Source organism: Molossus molossus, unplaced genomic scaffold, assembly GCF_014108415.1.
Source record: "Molossus molossus isolate mMolMol1 unplaced genomic scaffold, mMolMol1.p scaffold_m16_p_20, whole genome shotgun sequence".
In the NCBI taxonomy this organism is placed as follows: Eukaryota; Metazoa; Chordata; class Mammalia; order Chiroptera; family Molossidae; genus Molossus; species Molossus molossus.
The window spans coordinates 11,510,641-11,538,590 of record NW_023425356.1 but is presented as its reverse complement, the minus strand read 5'-3'; the positions used below and the strand labels follow the sequence as shown (position 1 = coordinate 11,538,590).

General features: G+C 36.5%; 1 protein-coding gene across 1 annotated transcript; it reads right to left on the bottom strand.

Moving 5' to 3' along the window:
- Positions 1-2: 2 nt before the first annotated feature.
- Positions 3-27,950, bottom strand: RAP1A (RAP1A, member of RAS oncogene family). The gene is made up of 8 exons (XM_036272078.1): positions 27,834-27,950; positions 18,100-18,183; positions 14,105-14,173; positions 11,965-12,021; positions 10,674-10,814; positions 8,534-8,677; positions 3,741-3,856; positions 3-698 (listed from the first exon to the last, which is right to left on the bottom strand). The coding sequence occupies exons 2-7, from the start codon at positions 18,154-18,156 to the stop codon at positions 3,770-3,772; spliced, it is 555 nt and encodes a 184-aa protein (XP_036127971.1). The 5' UTR covers positions 18,157-18,183; positions 27,834-27,950; the 3' UTR covers positions 3-698; positions 3,741-3,769.

Sequence of the window (27,950 nt, the reverse complement as noted above, 5' to 3'; positions counted from 1 at the left end):
AATGAAAATGTACTAAAATTTAATCATTCATAAAAGCTGTAATTTAATCTGACAGTAAAACACAAGAAGCAATATTAGAGTCGGTTTAGTATATTATATATTTTAGCTTTGAAAGCCATAGAAATCAGTTATCCCAGTTTTTTTTTTCCTATAAAAGATCCATTTTTCCAAAGCATTATGCACAAACAATTTTAATTAGGATATAATGACAGAATGATATCTCATAATTTTTAAATATAAAATGAAGTCAATGACTCAAAAAAGTTATCTGCTGTAATGAGTTTGAGGGGAAATTTCATCATCTATATCATTACAGATATAAAGTATAATGTTCAACGTTTTAGTGCCTGACAGGAAGAATCATGATAAAAAGGTCAATATGAAATCATTTGATTATAGTAGCAATGTCTAACTTCTGAAATGCATCCATGCTCTTTTGTATAATCATATTAGAGTCAAGTATATTTATTTTCACATCTGTTATAACTGCTATTGCAAAGGAGAAATACTATTGTCTTATTTTCCGAGAGATATACACAGAGCAATTTTTTTTTTTCTCCAGGGAACTTGTGCAAACCAATATAAGATCTAAATTCTTCACATAATATATAAAACAGGAGAAACCTCTTCAGATTTGTTTTTTGAAGTCTGGAATGCTGGCACTTTCCAATTAGGCAACAGTTCTTCATTCCTGTAATCTAGAACATTGAACAGATACAGATATATGTTATTTATATAGTAAATCTCTTGATGTAGAAGATAACAGTAAACAGACATCTAATAATATAGAAGAATCAATGGTATAGGCTGATTGCTACTAGAGAACTAAATTATACTAAATCGCTCCAGTAACAGGGCTATTTTAGCTCCCTTTGAAAATGTTTAAAAAGTAGTTTTATTACACTGAGTGTTTTACAATATGTCTGACAGTCCTGTCTATAAAGAGGAAAACAGCCCTGGCCAGTTTGGCTCAGTGGTTAGAGCGTCGGCCCGCGGTTCAGGGAGACCCGGGTTCGATTTCCGCTAAGGGCACGTACCTCGGCTGCAGTTTGTCCCCGGCCCTGGATGGGTCGTGCGGGTGGCAACCACTCGATGTGTCCTTTCACGTTGATGTTTCTCTCTCTCCCTCCCACTCTATCTGAACAAAATATGGAAAAATATCCTCAGGTGAGGATAAAAAGAAGAGGAAAACAGTGACTGTTTCATTTCTATCCTATTATAATTTTATTTTGAAAGTTCCTTTCTACTAAGGAAACAGCATCTACTTACAAAATTTTCTATATGGGACAATCTTTTTTGCCCTGACCAGGAATAGAACTGGCAACCTTTCAGTGCATGGGACGACGCCCAAAAAACTGAACCACACAAGCCAGGGCTCTATGGGAAATTCTTTCCTCAACCATTTTATGACTGTATATATTAGGACTGCCACTTTTTATACAGGTTAGGACATGAAGAGGTGATACCGAAAGAACTGCTCCTCGTATTCAAGGGCAGCAGATGCACAGTCTTATTGCTTAGGAGAAAAAAAAATTGGGTTAAAGAATTTTTAAAAAATGAATTTCTCTTCTAGGTCTTTAAAAGTGGTACATATTAGAAAGATCAACTTGTTCCAATACAATTTTGCCTAAAGGTTAAGGCTAGATAAGCTGCCCTCGAGGTTCACGTTCTCTTAGTTGAGCCCATATCTCAGTACTCTTCAAATGGGATCAACATGGCCCTCACTTCTGTAATCAGGACAAAATGCTCTGCATGCAAAGTATTCCGAATTATCAGCATCCTATTACCAAACATGCTGAGAGAACTTGGGTGACTGAGTCATTATGTCATAAGTTGAATTACATAGCAGAGCCTAACAGTTTTTGCAATCAGGGTGAAAGTCTTATTTCTAGATGTAGAAATCCTTCCTCTTAAGGTAAATCTCACAATACACTGTAGGGTGTGTAAGAGTGAATTTTCACAATAGGCCAGGAGATGGCACCTCTTCCTTTAAATATAAATTTAATGGACGTTTCTGAGATCTGGAAATTAAACTAGGTTTAGGCAAAGTAATGGCACCAATAAGCCAGTCAACTTTAAGAGAGTTAAATAATATTCTTCAGAAAAGGAACAGAGCCCTCATTTCCCCTACCTTACCTAAACAAACACAAACACCAGCAATTTTAACAATAATCACTTTCAGGGAGCTGATGATTTACAGCTATTGAATCAAGATTTCTCTAAGAGCCAAAAGCAACCACGTGGCCAGAAGCTCTTCCTGAATCTGACTCCTAGAGGTGATGCCTTTCCCCTCTTTCTTTTAAAAAGGGAGTATTAACTACTCCGTTGTTTCCCTTAAGAGAGAGAAATTCATTCATCTCTCTCAGGAAGCACTTTATAGTTAATGTAGTGCTCTGGAAGAGGCAATCTACTAAACAGACCCAAGAGACTAGAGTTAGCACAACCAATTCTCAAGTGGGAACACTGACTTTCCTCTAAGCAGACCAGTTTACAAATTACATCATAAATCCACTGCATAAAAATATTCTTTTATGGTATTGTTTATGCAGTTGATAAAGATAAGCAGAAACTGTTCAGGAGATTTAAATACAGAATTAAAGAAAAACAAACAAATGGCCCCACAGGGCCTGGCTTCTCACTTGATAGGCAGCTTCAATGCTGGTGCTAATTCTTTCCAGTGGATTCACTTAATGAAAACTTACATGGCATTTAAAGTCAATGACTACTTAGAAGCCTCCAGACATCTGAAAACAGTCAACCCATACCTGGGATAAAATGACTACGAAAACTACACGGACGGAGCACCACACATCCAGCGGAGTGGCTCCAGCTTAGAAGACCTACAACTCTAAATCTGCGGGGAGGTGGACGCATAAACAGCTGGAAGGTGTGTTAACTGGTACAACTGCTTTGGAAAGCTTTTTAGTGGTATCTATAAAGCTTCCTGTGTATATGATATAGTGTACAACCTGGCCATCACATTCCTGGGTATACACCAAACAGAAACACATGCACACGTGCACGAAGACTTGTACAAGAATGTGCACAGCAGAATTACCCATGCTAGTTCTCCAAAAAACCTGAATGTCCATCAATAGAAAAATATGTACACATATTGCTAGTATAGTCATGTAATAAAAAGAACTACCGCTATATGCAATCAGTATAATTCTTTAAAAAAACAACATTTTTGAGTAAAAGAAGCCAGACATAAAATAATACATGTTTTTGTTTACATTAAGTTCAAAGAGAGGCACAACTAATCCATATTGTCAGGATTCAGGGCAGGGGTGCCTTCTGGGGAGGAAAGACTATTATTGAGATATATGGGTATGTTCTCTTTGAAATAATTCATCAAGTGTGCACTTCAGCCTTTTGGTAAGCCCTTTTGTTTCTGATGAAGCACTGTTCCACTTCGATGTGCCGTGAATTTGGAAGTGACCTTGGTGGGCATTCTATTTACTCAACCACTGTGTTTTGAAGACCCATTCTGTAACAGGCACCGGGGACACTGGTGAGCAGGACAGACACAGTCCTTCCCTCAGACAGCTTAGAATCTCATGGGGAGAGAGAAAAAGTACCTCAGAGAAGAGCATAACTTCAAGTTAGGTATCAGATTTACAAGCCACAGAAACCTGGAAATACCCTAACAAGTGCAATGGGAAGTGGTTAAAGTTGGGGACAGCTCAAAACAAAGTCGGAGGACAAGAAAGGTGTGTGTTCTGCTTTTAGCGTCTTACCTGGCTCAGAGCTGCTGCTTACTGCAAGTCTAAAGCAGCAGACATGATTTCTTTTTAGGCTTCTTCTTTTCCACTGGTGTTTTTCTATTTATCTGTCTGACCAGGTCATAAAATATCTAAATAAAAACAAGAAAAATGTACTTATTCAACCAACATTTGAGACCTTGTTCCATAAAACATTCTTGGTTCTGTTAAATATTACTCTGCTCCTGGACCTGAATCTTGCTGCTTTGTTTTAAAGGCCAGTTTCTTGGAAGCCACAGCTGACTCTTGGTCAGGGTAAAGCAGGACTTACCCTGATAATGAGGAAAACAGACTTGACCTTAGACAGTCAATGCCAAATTAAGAAAAATAATTAGTGCAAAATAAGGCAGTAAAGTTATAGTCTTCATGGAATCTTCTATGCTTTAAAACTTAATTATTAAGAAAATAGTTAATGCTCACCTTGAATCTTTGTATTTATTTTTTTTTAAACTTCAGACTTACAGAAATGTTGCAAAAATAGTAACCAAGAACTTGTGTTTATTCTTTACCTAGATGCACGTTAGTACCATTTTGCCACGTGTACTTGTGTGTGTTTGTGTCTCTCTCACACACACATACACTTAACCTTACACTCTCAATCATTTGAGAGTAGTTTGCATACCTCAGGTCCCTTACTATCTGAGTGTACATTTCCTCAGAACAAGGTTAATCTCTTACACAAACACACTACAGTTATCACATTCAAGACATTTAAACATCATTCTGTATCATCTACAATACAAAATCCAATTTATCAGCTTTCCCAGTAATGTCCTTTATAGTAATTGCCCTCCTCCTCTTCAGAAAGGATCCATCCAAGACCACATACTGTATTTCACTTCCTGTCACTTCAATCTTTTAGAACGGACCAGTTCCTCCACCTTTGTCTTTCATGACATTGTCATTTCTGAAAAAAGTGGCCAGGAAGTTTATGAAATTTCCCTTAATCTGGGCTTGCCTGCTGTTTCTGCAGGATTAGATTCGTGTCATACATTTTTAGCTAGAATAGGACAAAAAAGATATTGTGTTCCTCTCAGCACGATTTCAGCTTGCTCCTTTTTGGTGATGTTAATTTTGGCTAAAGTGAGAAAGAGAAATGGCCTGTGACCCCTGATTTAAAGTGACAAACAATAATGTTAATAAATCTTTTGGGTTCATTTTGGATGAAAAATACAAGGTATCAAAGACAAAAGTACAATACTACCTATTTCACAGAAGAAGATTAATTCTCGTATGTTTATGTGCTTCACAGTGCTAAGTGTGCCAAAGTGTCAGAACAAGAAATAGATCAGCTGGGTTTGGTTTTCTGCTATAAAATGCAAATGCTCCTTTACTAATGACCTGGAATAGAAGCAAAGGATCACAGATGCTTCTTACTATTCTTCATCTGAAATAAACAGCACCTTGTATCAAAATGTTCCAGCTTTTAGGGGCATTATCAGGACAACTGGGGAAATCTAAGTATGTGCTAAACATGCATTATTTCAATATCAATTCTCTTTATTTTAATAACTATATTATGGTTGTGTAAGAGCATGTCTTTCATCTAAGGGTACATACACTAACATATTTAAGAGTAAAGAAGTATGATACATAAATATGTGACAAAATGTTAGTAACTAATGAATCTGGATGAACGGTAAACAGAAATTCTTTTTGTTGTTCTTGTATCTTTTCAGGAAGTTTTCAAAGTAAAATATTTTTTAAATTATTGGTCTACATTTTTTAAGATCAACTCAAATGAAACAACTTCTGTTTACTTTTAAAAATGGTTCTAAGATTATAATTTGTTAAAAAGTAAAAAACACTACTGAATGATTTAACCTAAGGCTATAAAAGTGATTATTCATTTATACTTTTCTTTCTGTTCCCTCTTCTCCACTCCCATCTTCTTCAAACCACTTAACTCTATTATCTTATTTCTGAGAAAGCTGAAAACACAGAATTTATGAATAAAATAGTGCTTTTTGTTTCACAACTCTGAAATACAAGTTGTTTCACAACTTTGAAGCCCTTCAAGAACTTAAAATTCGTAAGCTATGAACAAGCTCTTATTAGTTCAGTAGCCTCAATACATAAGCTATAAAATGAAAAATAATAAAACAGTAAATTAATCAAAACCACACATTTCTTTATGCCAGCCTGTTTCAGTTTCTGGTACTATACAGAATGGTAGCTGATTTTGTAGTATTATCCTCAATGATTTCTTTGACAAACACTGCCTACCTCAAAACAGTGATGAGGTTCAGTGACGAGGTCAAGTTCAAACTATAGTATATGTTAGGTATGCTGAAAAAGCCATCAGCCTAGGTTCTTCCTCATCTCTCTGACCTACAGAAAAATCTAAAGGGGACACAGAATAGTTTCTCAATCCCTCTGCCATTCCTCAATTAGGATGTCTTAATTCCTATTATTCTTCTCAGCAAAGAACAATACTTGATTAAGACTAATGGTGATTCTAGTACAGCTATGCAAAAATGATGTGAATAAAAGTTGAATCTTGTCAAAGTCTCTACCTTCAGGTATTCAAAACTCATGTTTACAAAGCTTTAGTTGTCTGAAGAACTACTATTTAAGAGACTCTGGCCCTGGCCGGTTTGGCTCAGCGGTTAGAGCGTCGGCCTGCGGTCCAGAGAGACCCAGGTTCGGTTCCCGCTAAGGGCATGTACCTCGGTTGCCGTTTGTCCCCGGCCCTGGCTGGTCGTGCGGGTGGCAGCCACTCGATGTGTCCCTTTCACATCGATGTTTCTCTCTCTCTTCCTCTCTCTCCCTCCCACTCTATCTGAACAAAAAATGGGAAAAAAAAAAATATCCTCGAGTGAGGATTAAAAAAAAAAAAGAGAGAGAGACTCTATAGCTGGATTATGAGGCTATAAAGAGAGAAACATTTTTTTTTTTTTTTTTAAACCCTCAAATTATTACACTCTGAAGAATTTCTAGTATGAAGTTTGTAATGTTTTACAAAAAAGTAAAGATCCTTAAACAGCAAATGTATTTCATTTTGTTTTGTTGTTCTATTTTTGTTTTATAAACCATGTCAAGGGTTGACTTTAACAACTGCTGTGAGAAAGTAGCTCTGCTGCACTGGAAACCACAATGCAGAGGAAGATTCATTAGCATGTACATTCCCATCAACATGTGATGCTTACATGGTGAGGACAACCTCTGTCCACTGTGCTCAATCGACCCAGGCCCAACCTAGCTGAGCCCTATGTACTTGGTGGGTGGTACCAGTAAGGGTGAGGGCAGGAACAGCAAGGAACCAGAGCCTTAATGCCAACCAATCATCCTGCAGGTGGTGACCTTGCACTACTGTTATACTAATGCATTTTATCTCAAATTATCTTTATTTTTTCTTTTTAGAAAAAACTATACTAAAAATCAAAATTCTGTGATTAGCCATGTTTTTCAAAATAACATCTATGAAACTGTAATTCCACAACAGAAAGAGTTGAAGCTGGAAGCATCTCATACGTCCTTCCATTTACTTGGCAGAGAATAACAATCGTTACTGAAGATCTCAGCAGGACCTGTTCCCACTGGGATGCAAACGTCTTTAAGGCAGGAACAGCATCTGTCTAGATGACTGCTGCTATTCTGATGCCTAACACAGTGCCAGAGATGTGGGCACACAATAAACACAACAGAAGAATTTCTTATTTTTATGTACTTATTAAAATTAGGTTTGACCTAATAAAGCAAGCTTTGACATTCTTGATTATTTGTAAAACAGAAATTTGCAGCAAGTTTAATTTTTTTCCCCTGCCAGATATGTAATGTAATTTGGTCATTTCAAAAGTGAGACAATAGTCTAAAACCACATTAGTCAGATAAAAATGACTTACAGAACCAAAGGCCAGAGAGGAACAGCAAGAGAGGAAAAACAAGACTGCAATAACCTAACCCACTCCCAACTCTCATCTATGTTGCGAGTGAACTGAATTCTAACTGATTACCTGGGATGTTACAAATGGCAAGCACACCAGCAAGTGAACCTTATGCATTTCCAGGAAAGGAAAGGTGTAAAAAAAAATGCTTTATGTTAAAATGAACAAAAGCAAAGTGAATCTCAAATTTTTGCTTGGTGGTAGCAGTTGGGGACTGAACTAATCTTTTAGGGATACAGAAAAAACTACTGGCTCTTTACACCCAGGCAGGCAGCTTGCTTGTTAAGCATTCCTGTCCATAACCATGTTCTCAAGATAGTGGAGTGCTTAAGTCATGGATAAAAAAAGCCTTGTGCACCTGCTGTATTGGCCAAAAAGAGAGTGAATAACAGTCCACACTCAGATTCCTCCCTTTGAGCCATGCAGTAAAGGGAGGCAGGACTCAAAACACCAAATTCTGTGATATCCATGAGGTAGTATTTTTCTGTATAACAAAAGTTCATTATAATAACTACTTTAATTTTTGTGGTTTCCTACTGACTTTATGACCTATTCATACATATCTGCATAAGCAATTGTTACAATATAAAGGTGATGTGACAATTTTCATAAACTCCTTTCTGGCATATAACCTAGGTTCAGTAAGACTTTAAACATATTCTTTAACTTAAACTTTCTCTTTGCACTTAAGGTAAGTATGAACGTCCTCATTACAGTCATCAAAGTGATCTTATGCAAGCAAAAAATAACTTAGTGTTTTCTATAAATTGGTAAATCAAGATTGTTTAAAAGAACACTTTTTTTTCTCAAATAATTTTGGGCTGTTAAAATGAAGGAGACTAAAAGGACACTTGTTTGTGTTGCCTAGCATCTGTAGGTTACCTCATTAACGTTGATCTTTGACTTTGCAGAAGATTCTAAAAAGGCACAGTTACACCACTGTCTTGCTAAATTCTGACCCTGTTCTTTGCCAACTACTCGCTCATCTTCCAGGTCACATTTATTGCCAACCAAAATCATTGGAACCTGTGGGAAGGAAATAACAGAAAATGAACACTAACATCCTCGTTAGTTATCCTTTTATAAGTAAGCAACTACCTGCCACCAACAGCAATGTATTAGTGAGGATTACACGCTTCGCCGAGTGCTTAAAAAAAGATATCTCCATGTGTGCTGGTGGGAAGAAGGTGGATAGAGGGGAAGAGACAGAAAAATTATGAAAGAGATCCTACTACATTGATTTGCTAATTATTTTAAGTCTACAATCCCAAAATTCTCATGTGGGCTACTAGTGATAGTTGAATTCCAAGTAGAAAAATCTGAATACAGAGGAGAATGTACTTGTTGGCCTAACTGTGGGGTAAGTGCTTCATCTCATAGTCCCAACAAATGCCAGAAGCAGCGGCAAGACCAACACAGGAACAGGAACAGGTTCTGCGTCTACACTTGACATCTAGATCTAAGACCAGTTTAGGTGAATTGTTAAGGAGAAAATAAAGCACAAAGCAGTGATGTCTTCCCTTTTCTCCACAACAGAAATGCTTGGCTATATCCATCCACAACCCCCCAACTTCCAATAAAACAGGTTGCTAGCCCTGGCCGGTTTGGCTCAGTGGTTGGAGCATTGGCCTGCAGACCGGAGAGTCCCAGGTTCGGTTCCCACTAGGGGCACGTACCAAAAGAAAAAAACAAAAACAAAAACAAAACAGGTTGCTAACAAACTGGACAATACTTTTAGTTCAAGAGTACACAGAGAGCAAAGTCATTTGTAAAGTGATGGACACAATACAAAAGAAAGCATTTAAGGGACATGGTGGATCTTGAATGAAGCAGTATTGGAGTAAAAATAGGCAATTATCACGAGTTAGATAAAACACTAGGCACCTACCACTCCATCATTTTTAGTTTGTTATATGGGATAAAAAGATTAACAAACATTACCAGAGTTCAGTGATTTGCATGTAACTGCCTAAGAAAACAACTCTTAGATAAATTAGTCATGGGAAGAAAGATAACTATTCATTAGGTTATGGTTGGTCATGAAGCATATGGTATTAAATCCCTCTCACCTACAATATTACCAAAGTTAGGGTCCCAAGCCGGTACATACGTTCCCATTAATAATAAAAGAGAACACAAGAGAAAAAGGTACAAATGATATATCTTAACTGATACAACTAAAAAGGAACTCTCAGTAGTTCAATACTGAAGTCGACATGCAAAACATACATTTTATCTTTGCAAAAAGGCACAACGATGCTACTCATCAAAAAAGCCAAGAATTCTAAAACAAAAATAAAATTGAAAAATATAAAAACCTTGTTAACTAAAATCTTTAACATAATAAAAAAACGATAAGTAAAAACTATACCAACAGGACTTCAGAAACAGGAACAAGTCATTATGGTTCTTAGGGAGTAATACTTTCAACAATACAGATGCATTTTAAAAAATCATATGGTTCTTGCCCAGCCAGCCGGTGTGGCTCAGTGGCTGAGTGTCGACCCATGCACCAACAGGTCGCCGGTTTGATTCCGGTCAGGGCACATGCCCAGGTTGTGGGCCCGATCCCCAGTGGGGGGCATGCAGGAGGTGGCCAATTGATGCTCTCTCTCATTGATGTTTCTCTCTCTCTAAAAATAAATAAAGAAAAAAAAAATTTTTAAATAAAAAAAAGTAATTATGGTTCTTAATAATGTTCTTTAAACCCTGTTTCTGACATAACTTCCACCCCTCAAAACCCAACCCGAGTCCCACTTCTTCTACCAAACATTCTTCGACTCCTCTGCTGACTCCACACTGCACAACGAGCACTTTATCATACCTGCCCTCTTTTCCTAACTATCTCAATAAGCATATAATTTTTAGGTAAATTTAGAAAGTTAAACATTTTTTTGGTGACAGGGGCTCTTTTAGGCATGTGGTAGATACTCTCCAAATACTCTACTGACAGGGCAAACAGACACTTTTTATTTGGCCACAGAGAAATGGCAGTGTGTCTTATAGAGAGATAGATACTTACATCTTCTGTGTCCTTAACCCGTAAAATTTGTTCCCTCAGGTCCTGTAAGTCATTAAACGTGGACTGAGCTGTAATAGAATATACTAGTGCAAACCCTTGGCCATTCTTCATATACAAATCCCTCATCGCTGTAAATTGCTCCTATAATAAAAATATGTAATTATAAACAATTTCTTGAACATACATTGAAACAGTTGAAATCAGAATAATCACAAGAACTGAACCCTGTGGCTCTCAAGAGCTTAAGGAGATGAGGATGAATTAGAAAAGAGTAACCAAGGACATAGGCAAAAACCAAGCCAAGGGTTGTTTCCTGGAAGCCAAATGAGTAGACAGTGAACAACTGAGTCTAAAGTTGCTGAAAAGTCAAGGGAGTTGAGAATCTATGCAGAGGAGTGTTTAGGAATGAGACCATGGACTTGAAGCTATGTGAACAGGGGCTTGAGGATATGAGGAATAATCACAGACGTTAGGATAAATGGACTGCAGGTTCCAGTGAAGTTAAAGGGTATGAAAGAAAGTGAGGTGGAAAAACAGGAAGTGGTAAGTGAGAGTGGCATGCTTAAAAAGGAGATGGGTGGCATTATAGTTATAACTACATAGTCTAAGACCATAGGCGTGAATGGCTGAAGCAGGATGGAGGTCAAGGAACTGACAGGCCAAGCTACTGGATTATCTATAACATCTGCAGAGATTCTATCTGGATACTAAAATCAACAAGAATTCTGAATGAAGCAGTATTGGAGTAAAAATCTTAATGGAGTAAGGAGTGATCTGAAACAAGATATATACTAATATTATTATACTCATTTAAAGATAAGAGAAATGAGGCTCCAAATAATCCTAAAGAGTTTTGTCAGAAAACATGTACCTGTCACCAGCCCCTTGAGATGTTAAAATACTAATAAAAGCAAAACAGTTTTTATAAAAATAAATGACTATGGTGCCAAGAGACAACATCTTATTTAAGCCCAGTGAAATACCTACTTTAACTAAAATTCTGGATTTAAAATACCTTTATTTGAGCAGTAATAGCATCATCCTTACCTGAACACAGGGAGAAGAAACCCAAGAGAGAGATTCTATAGGTGAATTCAACATTCAATTTAATAGCGAGATGTGGGCTTTAAGTCCCTCACAGATGGCTTCACGCATATAAGAACATTTAAGAAGCCCTAGTTTAGAGAATTTGTTTTTAATCAGAATAATTAATTTTACTCAGAGGAATTATTCAGATGATAAAACCTGTTTACAAATTAATATCTATTAAAAAAGGAGAAAGCATTCTTACCGTTCCTGCTGTATCCAGGATTTCAAGCATACACTGTTGGCAATCTACTTCAACTTGCTGTTTGGAAAGGGAGAAAAAGTAATATCAAAATGTCAGTCTGTTTTTCTTCCACCTCTTTACTCAAAGTGCATATTAGCAATGATGACAGAGCCTTTCCTCAGCAGTTTGCTGGATTGGTGGAGACTTAACTTAACATTACAATTAAGAACAGGAGGTCTCGCCCTGGCTGGTTTGGCTCAGCCATTAGAGCATCAGATGGCAGACCAGAGAGTCCTGGGTTTGGTTCCTGCTAAGGGCACATATCTTGAGTTGCAGTTTGTCCCCGGCCCTGATTGGGGTCCTGTGGGTGGCAACCACTCGATGTGTCTCTCTCACATCAATGTTTCTCTCTCCCTCCCACTCTATCTGAAGATAAATGCAAAAAAATATCCCCGGGGTAAGGATTAAAAAAAAAAAGAACAGAAGTCTCAGGAATTTTCTATTAATATTATAGAAGCAAGGACTATTAATGCTAAGTTTAGTTTTTTGTTTAGTTTTTTTACCTCTGTAAACTCTGAGTAATGATTTTTGTTACTGAAAATAAATGGTCAGATTCTATGATAAGAAAAATTGCAGCAAACAGGTATAGTTCTAACAAAAAAAAAGTATAAAATACATTTATTCATATTATCTTTAAAGAAAATACAGCACAACAGTATTAAATAACTTCAATGCAAACAAGGTTTGGGAGCAAAAAAAATTTGCCACCTTACCATGTTTCAAGTTGTTAAAAGTTTTATTGAAATACATTATATCCCAAATTTTAATACATAGAAACTTTTAGTAAGAGATAAAGGGGACAGAGGTGCTAATGAATAACAATGAACTCATATAGTCCTCAAGACTTTAAGCAAAAGGTACTTCTTTGGAAAAGCTGTGTGCATAAGGTGAAATTTTACACCATGAACTCATTTTCCCAGTGTTTTATCAAAGAACAGAAGGTTGGCCTAAAGAAAGTATCAACTCTCAACTGTGTGGAACATTTTTAATCAAGAAAGGATTAAGAAAAGTGGTCAATCTCCTGAATTCCAGGTTCACATCTCCGTTTGTAGTTAAAGCTTTAACCAGCAATTTATTTTGGGGAAATCTCAGGAACGCAATACTGTGTTCTAAAATTAACCTGAGGCCTATTTTAACTCTGCTTCTGTGTCAGATCAGGGACTGATGGGCACCACTGGTGGCCACAAATTCATTGTCCCACCACTTGTGGGACGAATGTGGTAACCTGCTCAATCTGTAAATGGGCACATTCAATGAAAAATGAATTAGGCTTACAGTTTCTCAAAGTATCTAGAGCACAATTCTGTATCCAATTTGCACAGATAATGAAACTGCTCCACCGGTACAGCTTGATGAACTAAATTTCCTATTTGCTGAAATGTAGTTTTAACCTTTCTTTTGGATAATGTTGGCTTCTAGTCTTTCTTATAAAACTGTCCCCCCATAAGGTTTAGTAAATAAATCATACAAATTCTCCATAATTCTAGGTAGTCTCGTAATTAAGTAAAATAGTACCTTTTTGTCAAGATCACAACAAAACTGGGCAAAAATACAGAGTTCCCATTTACCCCTCTGCTCCCAGCCAGCCTCCCTACTGTCAGCATCCCACACCAGAGTTGATTCTGTTAGAATTAATGAACCTACTATATCAATACATCAGTATCATGCAAAGTTCACAATTTAGAGTTCACTTTTGGTGTTGTACATTCTATGGGTTGGGAAAATGTATAATAACATGTATCCACCATTATGGTATCAAACAGAATCCAACAACTAATTTTTTATAGTCTAAAGATAAAATATCCTTAAAGTTACTATATAACTAAACATAAATAAAAACTTTCAGTCACTAGAAAACTTCAAGAATAGTTCTCAAAAAGTTTGTCAAAAATACACCTAATTCATATGCAATTTTTCTACATTAAAAATAATCTCCACCAAGAAAACAAAAATATTTTGTCTGGTAAAACTTTTAAAACTAGATACAGAATATTTGTATCATTTCTCAAAAAACTGTTTTTAGAAAAGCAATGCCATGGGTCAAGTTTTAAAGTCATAAGGAACTACTTATAAACATGTGCATACAAGTTTCACATTTTACCTTTCTGTAGGAATCTTCTATCGTTGGGTCATATTTTTCAACAAAAATTCCCTGAACAAACTGAACTGTCTAAAAAAAAAAAAAAAGTAAAGTTAAGGACTTAAAAGAAAAATCAACCCCTCTAAATGTTATTAACCTGACAATGTGGTACAGATTAAATGAAGTTATGTAAAAATTCTGGGAAAACATGCATATATAAAGTATTATTTTTCAATATAACGACACATTGATAAGGAAGAGCGCACTTACTATGAAAGGAAGCGGTCATGTTAAAAAGTCAGCAATGCTGCTGCTGACATGGCACTGTTAATTACTACATTAAGTTTTAAAATACAACAAAGATATAAATAAGGACATAGATTCTAATTTATTAAAAAATGAAAATTATCAGTAAACTCCCATTATTCCTCTATATATCTGCAGTAACTTTTATCTCAGGCTCTCAGAGACAGACAAAAGGTTCTAAATGTTAAAATCTTGAACCAGTCTTTCTAATTTGGGGGAAAAGAGAATTAAAATGTATTGAACTTATCGAATTTATAAGCACATTCAAATTTCACATTCACTCCAAGGTATTTTTCCCATTTGCCAGCTGAGATTCAAACGTATACCACCTCAATTCCTAAGCCTTACGCTTTTCATTGGAAAATGCTGCCTACAAATCTCTTTCAGATTATCTACTTTTATCTCTAGGATTTCTGTAAGCACAGACTAGAAACTAGGTGTTTTATCATCTGACAAATGAAAAGAACAAAATTTCCTGGATAGCTTTAAAACAGGATCTGGTCCATTAACACCTAAAAACAAGGTTAAGGATGTAGGCTGAGATCATCGACACTTAAGTTACCCAGAGGAGAATTTTGTATATGATTCTAGCTTGAGCTAAACAGAATAAAACTTGAATAGGGTAAATTTCAAACATCTCTTACTAAGCTCCTATTCTTCCAATGAAACTGAGGATATAAGCATACCAAGAACTATTTTTATCAAGGATTTGATCAGCTCATCTTCTCAGTATTTCATATAACTTAAATATAAAAAAACTTCCTAATATGCTTTACACTAGAGCAGCGGTTCTCAAAATAGGTTTCAAGGCAGAGGTTTAGAAGGAAAGGGCTGTTTTCCTGCCCTGGCCAGGTGGCTTGGTTAATTGGAGCATCATCCCCTACACAAAAAAAGTTGTGGGTTCGATCCCCGGTTGCAGCATGAATGAGAGATAACTGATTGATATTTCTCTCTCTCTATCAAATCAATGAGCATATCTTTGAGTGAGGATTAAAACAAACAAAAATATACCTGTTTTCCTAATATACTATAATGCACTCTCATAAATTTACAGTGAAGTTTTTCAAAGGGTACATATATAGAACACATGCTATAGCAAGAAACTGGATGTAAAAGCAGTGTGAGAACCCAAGTGCTTTCTACAAGCCAGCTGTGAGACAGATTTGTAAAAAAGACAATCACACACACTTCTCGCTCCTTTGTTACAAAAGCAAGCATTCATTACTTCTCTGAATTGCATCATCTCAGTTCTCAGGGACATCTCATTCATTCACACAGACTTTTGTTTTAATCCTTTAGTTTTCCTATTGGATCCTCTGCTTCCTTCTTTACCTATTGTCTTTTCTGTAACAGTCACTCCCTTCTCATGCACCCTCATTTTCCTCCCCACCGGACTATTGCCTCCAGCATACCAATATGCTCTATCATCTCTTAACCTAAAGTAAAAACCTTCCATTATTCCACAGTCCCTCCAGCTTCTGACCCCTTACCGTGCCCCCTCTCATAATCAAACTTTATCAATGATCTACAAGAGTGGTTTCACTACCTCAGCTCTCATTCACTCTTCAACCCACCCCACGATGGTTATGACACCATCACTTACTGAAGCTGCTTTTATCAAGTCCAGCTACCTCCATGTTTCCCAGATCTTTTTCCTCTGCTTCACCTGATACTGGTGCAGTCAACTAAAGATACAGTTTTTGCATTCAAGTACAAGGCATATTCTTCGATGCTGGATCCTTCCATTCCACCTACTCTTAATAGGCTGAGGTCCTCAGAGCCTAGTCCTGAGTTATCTTCTCTACTTAGACAACCTTATTTTTTCCTATAGATTTTTACTTTTAATTATTTTGTTTATTTTTGAAAAAGTAATTCATGGACATAGGCTACAATGCAAAAGACATAAAAGACTATGCAGTGGTAACTAATTCTACCTACCACCTTTGTTCCCAGCTACTCAATTCCACTCCCAAGGAAGTAACTGTTATCTGCAGCTTATTTAACCTTGCAGAGATAGTTTGTGTATTCTATCTCTCTCCCCTCATTCTCCCTTTCTAAGGAAACACAAATGGTTGTTGATGTTGTTTGGTACCTTTTCCCTCCCTCAATAATATATCTTAGATATCATCACATATCTATATATATAGAGAGATGCTATATTCTTTTAAATGGATATATAGTAGTCTACTCAAAATAATATATTAAAAAATTACTAAACTAGCCCCTAATGGTAGCCATTTAGGTTGTTTCCAAACACTTGCCACTGTAAAGAACGTTGCAGTGGATATCTTTGACCATGTAATTTTGTGGGGAATAAATTTCAGATAGGTACTTGTGAAATCGAACATTACATGCATTCAAAATAATTTCTCAAACATTTACCAGAGAGGTACTAATTTATACTAATAGAAATTTAATTCTCATGAAATTAAATACCACAGACATATTCACAGTACCTCAAATCATATCACAAGTCTCTCTTTTAAGTTATTATATCTTGAAGATTCAATTATTTACTTGACATTTTTACTCAAACAGCTCACAAACATCCAATTTAACATGACTCTTGATTTTCACTCTAACTTTGCCCATTCTCTGGCATTCTTCTATTTAAATGATCCATCCATAAAATTAGTACAACAAGAAATTTGGGAATATCCTTGACAACTCCTTTCCTAGTCCCCACATCAAATCAGCACTAAGTCAGTTCAACCTCCTATTTAATTCTCAAAACATCTACTTTTCTCTTCTTGACTGCCATGGACCTAATATAAGCTTCCACTAGCAATAATCAGGTATACTGCATTAACTTTCAACTTGTCCCCCACATCTACTCTGTCTCTTGTCTAAATTACTCTACACAGAGCAGTCCAAATGCTCTCTTTAGAACATATATCCAATTATGTCACCCCTCCCCCCCCATACCTATCTTCAATGGCTTCTCATTGTCATCAGGAATAAGTTCCAAGTTCTTAGGGTCTTTAAGTCATGATCTAGCCCCTGCCTGCCTCTCACCTCATTTCCCTCTACTTTCCCCCTTGTCCACTCCTGCCATAGCAAATTTGACTTTTCTCTTAGTTGTTTAAATGCTAATTTAGGTTCACTTGTCATAGGGGCCTCTCTTAACAATCTGTACTCTTCTTTCAAATTATCTTTCGCAATTATAATCAAGCCATTCTTTGTTTAATTGTGTATTTATCACATCTCCTCTAGGATGATGTAAACTCTACCAGGGACTGGTATGATTTGTATTCACTGTTACAACTCCAGAGCCTGACACTTTAGAAGCTCGATAGATATTTACCAATTAAATATAGCATGCATACAATAAATGACCTTCATTCCACTTAAGTCTGGGATAGGGTAGGACTTACTCCACTGGTATCTGTAATAATCAGTCTCTCCCATGTGAGTGTAAATTCCTTAAAAATGAAAACAATCTTAGTTCCTCTTTGCACCATGAACACTAGTGTTTGACATATAGTAGGTAGCCAATAAATATTTGGTAAATAAAAGAATGAATGAGCCACCATTATAAAACTACACATCTGTGGTTACTAAAAAAATCCCTATCACCTCTGGGCTAAATTAAAGCATATAAAAAATACTGCCATCTTTTCTCTTTAGTGACATGAGGTTTCAAAGCAAAAATATATCAATGTTCTCTTCTTCTATTACACTAATTAGTTATAGTCAGGTGGCTAACTTACCAGAGCAGATTTCCCCACGCCTCCTGAACCAAGGACCACTAGCTTGTACTCACGCATGATGTGGTCTGTTTAAATACTGACAATCTGAGGGGAGAAAAAAAAATCAAAGATTACTACATATGCTAAGATTAGCCTAAGAATGTACAACTGTTACATGAAATAATATGAGATTTTGTTTGTTTGCTTTTCCCCTTAAGACTATCAAAGTGAAGACGAGAGGCTACACAGTAAAACCATGCAGATTTTAACATAAATTTGTAGGACTACTGCCAAGCATTTTTATTCATTAAAGATCATTTTTTGCCCTGGCCAGTTTGGCTTAGCGGTTAGAGTGTCGGCCTGCGGTCCGGAGAGACCCGGGTTCGGTTCCCGCAAAGGGCATGTACCTTGATTGCAGTTTGTCCCCGGCCCTGGTTGGGTCGTGTGGGTGGCAACCACTCGATGTGTCCCTTTCACGTGGATGTTTCTCTCTCTCTCTCCCTCCCACTCTATCTGAACAAAAATATGGAAAAATGTCCTCAGGTGAGGTTCAATTCCGGCTAAGGGCACATACCTCGGTTGCGGTTCGTCCCCAGCCCTGGTTGGGGTCGTGCAGGAGGCAATCAATTGATGTGTCCCTCTCACACTGATGTTTCTCTCTCTCTCCCATTTTTCCCCCTCTCCCCCTCCCACTCTGTCTGAAGATAAACTGAAAAATATCCTCAGGTGGGAATTTAAAATAAATAAATAAAATAGGTGCATTTTATTACATGTGCATTATAGTGCAATAGAATTAATTTAAGAAAATTCAACAAGGAAAATTTCTCAGAATGCCAATTATATACATAGTGTTATGAACTGAATGTGGCCCCTGCAAATTCTTATACTGAAACCCTTTCTCTAATTCGATGGTATTAAGAGGTGGGGCCTTCGGGAGGTAACTAGGGTTAGATCAGGTCAAGAATACAACAAGACGGTCATCTACAAGTCAGGACACAGGTCCTCACCAGACACCTGATTTGCCAGTGCCATGATCATGGACTTCCCAGCCTCCAGGACTGTGAAAAATAAACTTGCTGTTTAAGCCATCCAGTCTATGGTCATTTATTATAGCAGCCCAAGTGGACTGTAACATAGTAAGGATAAATGAGTAGACTATGCAACAGACATGATAGCAAGAATGATTGTTGTTCTGAACCGAACATTTACAAAGCATCTCCTAGGTTATCAATTCTATACTAGGTATCAGGGAAACAAAAATCAAAAGCATATGTTTCCCATCCTCAAGTAGCTCACAGAGGAAGAAAAAACAAATAACTACCATATTATGTGAACAAAGATATCTCAGAGACAAAATTAAAGGGTTGGGAGAGGTGGAGGAAAAGAGGAGAATGCAGGATAGTTTTTCAATGCAAGTTACATAAGAGCTAACTAATAACTGAATAGGCACGCTCCAGTTATATAGGGAAGGGCATTCTAAGCAGAAGGAACAGCTTGAGTTAATACTCTACACCATGAAATAGAAAAGATCCAAGGAAGACCACATAGACAGTGTGGCTAGAACACAGGGTTTCAAAAGGTCGAAAAAATGAGGCAGGATATGGAGATTGGGTAATGCTTGCAAACGCATCTGCCATATTTAAGAGTTTATATTTTATCTAGTAAGCAACGAGGAGAAAATTGGGTTTTTCAAAAGGATTATATAGTTAGATATATATTCTGGAAAAATAACTGATACCAGTATATAAAATGGAATGAAGGAAAGAGAAACTAGAGCCCTGGCCAGTTTGACTCAGCAGTTAGAGTGTCAGCCCGCGGACCTGAGAAACTAGAGACAGGGTGAACTGTTAGGAAGCTACTGGAATAGCTCAGGTGGGAAACGGTAGAAACCTGTACAGTAGCACTAGGGCTGAAGAGGGACCAGTGTTTTCTGAAGGTAAAGCTGAGAAGACTCCATAGCTGATTAGAGGTTATTATTAAGAAGATCGTGGATCACCTAGCAGGTTTGCCTTAGTGCTTAGAGTGTGTTGCCCATGAACCAAAGGGTTGATTTCCAGTCAAGCGTATGTACCTGGATTGCAGGTTAGATTCCTGGTCCTAGTCCGGGTCACATGGGAGGCAACAAACTGATGTGTCACATGGATATTTCTCTCCCTCCCTCCCTATCTAAAAGTCAAGGGAAAAATATCCTCAGGTGAATTAACCAAAAAAAAAGATGATGATGAGTTGAAGATAGCTAGACTGAAGAGTTGAGGACAACCCCTATTTCTAGCTTGGACAAATGAGGTGGCTGGCAGCATACCTCTCATTAAGACAAAAACTACAAAAGGAGGTTTAAAAAGAAAGTTAATACTTCCTGACAAAAATTTATTTTGAGAATCCTATGAGAAAGCAGGTAGAGATATCTGACAGATATTTAAAAATCAAAGTCTGGAAGCTCAGTAGAGACCAGTGAGCTAGAGGTATAGACACAGGAGTTGTTGTTATGAAAGATAGTAGTTGAAGCCAAAGATGATCAACCAAGGAGTATTTATTCAGTGAACACGGAAGAAAGCTAAGAACTGAGCCCTGAGAAATAACCACATTTTACTATATGGATGGACAGGAAACCTGAGGAAAAAGTGAAGTGGGAGAGGTATATGCGGGACACTAGTCATACTACAGAAAACAATGTCTGTAGCAGGTGATTCTCTCATTTCTATGAAAAAAAAAAAAAAAAATACTGACAGTTAAACACAAGAGCATATATTTCATCCAGATAGATCTCCATATCCATAACTCCCTTTCCAGGCCCCAAGTGATTCTTAGTCTGAGGACTGCTGTTATTTTAACAAGATGTCATTTCATTAAATCCAAAAATGTGTACCTTTTAAGAGGGAATCCTAATATAGTAAGGCTCACTTATAATCCCCCAATTACCTCCTTGGGCAAGAGAATTTGGGAAAAGCACACAGACATGGCCAAATTATTTTGGGTATTCTACAACAATAAAATATTTGGCCCATTTCTCAACTCAAGTGGTAACAGTCAAGTTCCAGAGTCCTTTTTCACATATATTATATGTACAGAAAATTATTTCCTTTACACATAACAAATACCATGGCTTACGAATGTAAATCTATATGTACACATGCAAAAACAAGAATGTATAGCTCAGATAAAACACACACACATAAATGCCCAGTAAGGATAATATGAATTAATATCTTCCTTTTAAAGGGGTTAGTTCTAACTCATTACTGCCAAGTTAGAAAACCACTATGTTCTTCCAGGCAAATCCCATGCCTTTTTATGGAAATCTCTTGTGCCCTGCACTCCCAACACAGCACCAGAAAATTTCTCACTCTGGTTAAGATTCCCTGACAAATAAGGAGGACAAGAATACACATTACACGATGTTTAAATTTAAGTCAATCTTGAGTCCCTAATATTATGGTCCAAAGTTATAATATAGCAGTTTTTCATTCTTCCTTCAGCAAAAGGAAGAACTTCACAAGATATAATATATAACTTCATTGTCTGTGACACAAATAGATCCCACCTTCACTTGTCTTTAAATATGTAAACTAATTATAAGACAAAATAGTTTCTCCACAACTAAACCTACAAAAGTTATTAAAGAATATTAAGCTGTGACAAGAAATTTTAGAGAAAAAAAATTTTTACATGAAAAAACACTGAAGGTAGTTTCTTAATAAGCAGTTATTTTGCTGGTTATATTTAAATGTTTAGAGTCATGACTATTTTAAAACTTACAACTGACCACAACATGCTGGGGGTGGGGGGAGTGGTGAGTAAATATAGAAATCATGTTTAAGATTGAACTTTCTGAAATAAAGAACAGTGTTCTTTATAGTACATCATAATGAAAGTTCAACATTTTTTTGTAACATAAAATCACATTATTTTCTGATTGAGAGAATATTCTTGATATTTTCTCCTCACTCTTCTCAACACTAGTACTTTGGGGGAGGATTCATACAGAGATAAAATGATGAAACATATGTATTAAAAATGAATTTTTTTTTTTTACCCTCACCCGAGGACTTTTTTTTTCCATTTTTTGTTCAGATAGAGGGGAAGGGGGGGGGGGGAACCTCGATGTGAAAGGAACACATCGAGTGGCTGCCACCCGCATGACCCAACTAGGGCCGGGGACAAACTGCAACCAAGGTACGTGCCCCTAGTGGTAACCGAACCCGGGTCTCTCTGGACCACAGGCCAACGCTCTAACCGCTGAGCCAAACTGTCCAGAGCTAAAAATGAATTTTATAAATGGGTCTTCACACTCTTAAAATCAGGCACACTCAATACAACAGTATTTCCTACCCCATCCCACAATGAAAGGAGAAAAAATATTGTAAATAGAAGAGGCCAACATGGATTCCCAACAAGAACACACAATCACAGATTTGAGGAAAATAATTTGACAGGGGCCATAAATTCAACAAATAGAACAAAATTCAAAGAAAACAGAGTTAAAAGGGCCTATAGAAGGCTGTAAATGTGTGAAATATACATTGGAAAACTTAGGAAATAAAATATGACCATCAAAAAAGTTCAGTAGCCCGGCCGGTTTGGCTCAGTGGATTGAGCATCGTCCCCTGGACTAAGAGGTGCTGGTTCGATTCTTGTCAGGGCACATGTCTGGGTTGTGGGTTCAATCCCCGGTGGGGGGTGTGCAGGAGGCCCCAATCAATATTTTTCTCTCACATCGATGTTTCTATCTCACTCTCTAAAAAATCAATAAAAACATATCTTAAAAAAATGTTCAACAGAAACTTTGAAGAGAAAAAGGGACATAGCTGAAAAGCAAATTAGTGAACCAATGTAGTGAACCCACCCAAAGAATGTAGAACAAAAGGTCAGAGAGATAGAATGTATTAGAAAGAGGTAAGAAGGATAAATCCCAAATTCTGCTAGCTATCTGACAGGAAGTCTAAAAACTGAACAGAAAAAAACAAAAAAACAAAAAACAAAACAAAGAAATAATAGAAGGACATTTCCAGAGGTAAATTAAGAAAACCTACAGATTTAAAATGCCAGTGAATGCAACTGTCATCATCATTACCATTATCATCAAGATTCACAACTGAAATACTGTAGTTGAAATTTCAAACCACTAAAAGTGAAGACAAAATCCTAAAAAGTTTCTAGAGAGAAAAATATTCTCCCCCTCCCCTTGAAATATGGGTGGGTTTAGTAAACAAAACCGCAGAAGTGATGCTGTCTGACTTCTGAAGCTAGGAAGAGTACCAGAGCTGTCAAGCTGCCCTGAAGCTGCCACTCTGGAAAGACCACAGAGACAGAGTAGCCCGAGGAGCCCAGCTGTTGAATCCTCCCAGAACTGTGAATAAAGAAGCTTCAAGACGATTCCAGACAGCCACCATCTAACTACAACACCCTGGAGACCTTAGGCCAGATCCACCCAGCTGAGCCACTCCCTAATTCCACAGTCAAGAAACTCTCAGTGATAATACATGGTTATTGTTTTAAACCATTACATTTTGGATGGTTTAATAACTAAAAACAGAGGGAAAAAAGGAAAAATAAAGGAACAAAGAACAGATAGACAACTAGAAAATAAATAGAAAGATGTCAGACTATTCAAATATATCAGTAATTACATTAATAAATATTCAAATGGAAAAAATTAAAATTAAAACACAAGGCAAAATATATATAAAACGAAGTTGACAGAACTAAAGGGAAAAATAGGCCAATACACAATCATGACTAGATTTTAACATTTAACTCAATAGACAGATATAGAACACCACACCCAACAACTGAAAATTATACATTTTTTTCAAGTGCACATGGATCATTTACTAGAACAGACTGTGCTGGGCCACAAATCAGGTCTCAACAAATTTCAAAGGACTGAAATCATACAGAGTGTATATTTTAACCATCATGCAATTAAACTAGGAATCAATACAATAATTTCACTACATAATCTCAAATGTTTATAAATTAAACAAGTTATAAATAATATAAACAGTAAGAATTAAATAATAAATACATATCAAAAATTACTGGAGTTGGTAATCCAAAAGAAAAGGGGAAATGATTAAAGAAATAGAAATGCGTTTGGAAGGAGTCAGAAAATAAAGGTATATCAAAGTTCTTCTCTTGCTTGGAAAAAGGATAAAGGACAGTGAATTCCTATATATACACATTGAAAAAATATAAATCTAAATGTGAAAAATGTAATGTCAACAACTGGCTTATATATAACCTAAAAATCACTACAGAAAAAATTGGCAAAGAAAACAACCAATTCAACTAGAGTTAGAAAATAAAAAACAACAATAAAGAAAGGTAAACAAAAGTAATGAGAATAAGACAAAATAGATCAGTAGTCTCCATACAGTACAAAGAAATCTTCTAAATCCTAATTTTGTAAACCACAAGTGATAAAAGCATAAAATCTAGAACATAAGCTTAATTTACATGTAGCAAATCTTATAACATTGTATAAATAGCTTGTTTTGTCTTTTCTTGTTTTAAATACCTATATTCCTGAACTACAGTGTTTCTTTTGTTGTAATTCATTCTAAAAACCTCTCTAGATATGGACATTGTAGACCATCTAGCCCTTTCAACTCTACCCTTACAAAACAGTCCATTCCATTTCTGGGTACCCTAATAGGATAAAGAGAATTTCTCTTCCAGTTTATACTCCTTCAAATATTTGAAGACAATTATCCTTCCTCCCCCCATATCCTCTTTTTCAATAAGCAGTTCTATTTCCTTTTCCAAATGATAAAGTTTCAAATTCTGTGATCATTCTGATCTCTGCAAAAGCTTTAGTTTTTACTCTCATAAAATAAATGTAATATATGCTAATTAGCACGACTGGCAGGCACTACCAAAAAACTTGTAACAAAAAACAACACTCACTATTATCCCCTTAAACCTACCACAACTACTTCAAACTTTGAGCTATTTCTTTTTTCTTTTCTTTTTTTATGTTTCATTGGTATTTTAGAGAGACAGATAGAAACATCGATGTGACAGTGAAACATCAATCGGCTGCCTCCTGCTGCCCCTCACCGGGAATCAAGCCCAAAACCCAGGCACGTGCCCTGACCGGGAATCAAACCTGGACCTCTCAGTCCAGGGGAGGAAGCTCAATCTACTGAGCCACACCGGCCAGGCCTAGCTATTTCTTTGAATGTTTTCCTCTACATTTCTAAATAAGACATTTATACTATCTCTAGGTTTTTAGTTTTAGAAATTGCCATTAGGGCAGATGAGAATTTTAGCTCTCTTAAATAACACAAAGTAAAGTAGTATAAGATTACAATTCCTTTTTTTGTATAACTTGTGTTTATTCTGGAATTGTCTACCAACATAATAATTTTCCACTCAACCTTGCCAGATAATCTATCAATTTTGTTCTCTTTCTACCCGCCCCAAAAACCCAAAAACCCTTCCTTCCTTCCTTCCTTCCTTCCTTCCTTCCTTCCTTCCTTCCTTCCTTCCTTCCTTCCTCCCTCCCTCCCCCCCTTTCTCTCTCTCTCTTTCTTTTCTTTTCTTTCTTCTTTCTTTCCTTTCTTTCTTTCTTCCTTTCTTTCCTCTTTCTTTCTCTCTTTCTTTCTCTCTCTCTCTCTCTCTCTCTCTTTCTTTCTTTCTTTCTTTCTTTCTTTCTTTCTTTCTTTCTTTCTTTCTTTCTTTCTGTTACAGATGTTTCTCCTTTTTTTCCCATTAACACCCTCCTCTACATCCCCCCCGCCATGCCCAGCTTTGTTGTCCAGTCCATCGGTTATGCATACATGCATATAAATTCTGTGGTTTATGCCCCCCCCCTCTTCTGAGGATTGTCAGTCTGTACCTTACTTCCACGTCTCTGGGTCTACCCTGTTCCTCAGACTGTTATGTTTATTATATTCCACAAATAAGTGAGATCATGTGATATTTGTCTTTCTCTGCTTGGCCTTTTTTGCTTAGGATAATACTCTCCAGGTTTCTCCAGGTCGTCTCAAAGGATAAGAGATCTTTCTTTCTTACAGCTGCAGAGTACTCCATTGTGTGTATGTACAACTTTTTTATCCATTTGCACCTAGGACTTCTTAGGTACTGGTTTAGTCAGTGTTCTTCAAAGTGCCTATCTACAAAATGCTGCCACTACTATTTGTTGCTGCTCCTCCAGAAAATAAGAAACTTGCCCCTGTTAATCAACGTCTTCTCCAAGTGCACTGTTTAATTCAGTTGAACAGTGGGAATATTTACTACAGGGATGGTGATGATATATATATTTTAAAGATAAAGAAAGAAAACACTATATTATAGATCACTTTTTGGTACCAGCATCAAAAACTTATTAGTAATACTAAACACTTTTAAAAGCAAAGGTTTCCACAATTTCTTAGGACCTTGCATTTCATTACTAAATAACATTTCCCCACTTCTTTATATAAGAAGAAACATAAATTCTACTGTTTTAAAAGATATTTATACATCAATTATCCCCAAATAAATATTTACCAAAATCTTCAAAATTCTCCAAAAATTCAAGTAAAGGATTAAAATATTTAATTTGGAAAAAACCTTACTTATTCAGGAGTCAAGTTTTTGGCAAGTATGACAAGTGGTCTTGAAAGGCTTAATATGCTATTACAACACATGCAATAATCTACCGTCTAAAATTATTCCTTAAACAAAAATGTGTTGCTGAATATAGTTCTCTATTACAATAATCTCTGTAGCATCTGTAGTTATAGCTCCTTTTACATTCTTATTGTTTATTTATGCCCTCCCCCTTTCTTTTGATCAATCTTACTAGGTTTGTTAATTTTATTTCATTTTAATCAACTTTGGCTTTATAGATACTTCACTGTAGGCTTGTTTTTTATTATTTTAATTTCTGCCTTTAGGTCTATTTTTCCTTCCCTTTTCTAATTTAGATTAAATGCTTGGCTATTTTAATTTTCAGCCTTTCTTATCTTCTAATTGCTATCTTAGACATTCCACCTGGGATCTTTCCTTCCATCTACAGTGCATCTTTTAAAATTTGTCTTAGTGATGTTCTATTGGTGTTAAAAACCTTTCAGTTTTATTTATCTGACAACTTCGTGTTGCCTACACTCTTTTAAGATATTTTAGTTTTAATAGTTATTTACTCTCAGCACACCAGTTATTCTTTTGCCTTTCAGTTTTAATTTTTCCTTTCAATAAGTCAGCCTAATTGTAGATCTTTTGAAGGTAATCTGTATTTTCCCTCTAGCTACTTTTAAGATCTCTGATTATGTGCAAATGTAACTATTAACTGTTTGGGTTTTGATTTTTATCTAGTCTGTTTAGGATTTATTTGACTTCTTTAATTTGTGATTTTGCAATTAAAAATTCTCAACCATAATCTCCTCAAATATTATCTCTACTTGATTTTTCTTCACATCTGGATTCTGCTTAGATAACTGTTAGTTCTTCTCATGCTCTTTTATTAGTTAGGACATAGACTAGTCTGCTGTAATAAGAGACCCTACTGTGGCTTAAACAAAATTCAGGTATTTTTTTTTCCCCTTTCATAGTTGGAAGGGGCAGTAAGAGCTGGCTTAGCAGTTTAACAATCTCACAGAACTAAACTCCTACACCTCGTTGCTCTGTCATCCTAGAGTACTGCCCTCTTCCACATGGCTAAAAGTAGTTCCACCATGTCCACATTCCAGTCCAGGAAAAGGAAGGAAGAGGAAGAAAGGGGTACCCCATTTCCTCTTACAGGCATAATCTATAAGGCTATGCACGCATACCTTTCACTTGCATCCAAACTGCCAATCCTTGTCATAGAGTCAAACCTTACTACCACAGAGGCCGTGAAATGGAAGCTGTAGCTGGTCAGCAAAGCAGCCAAAAAATACCTCCATTAC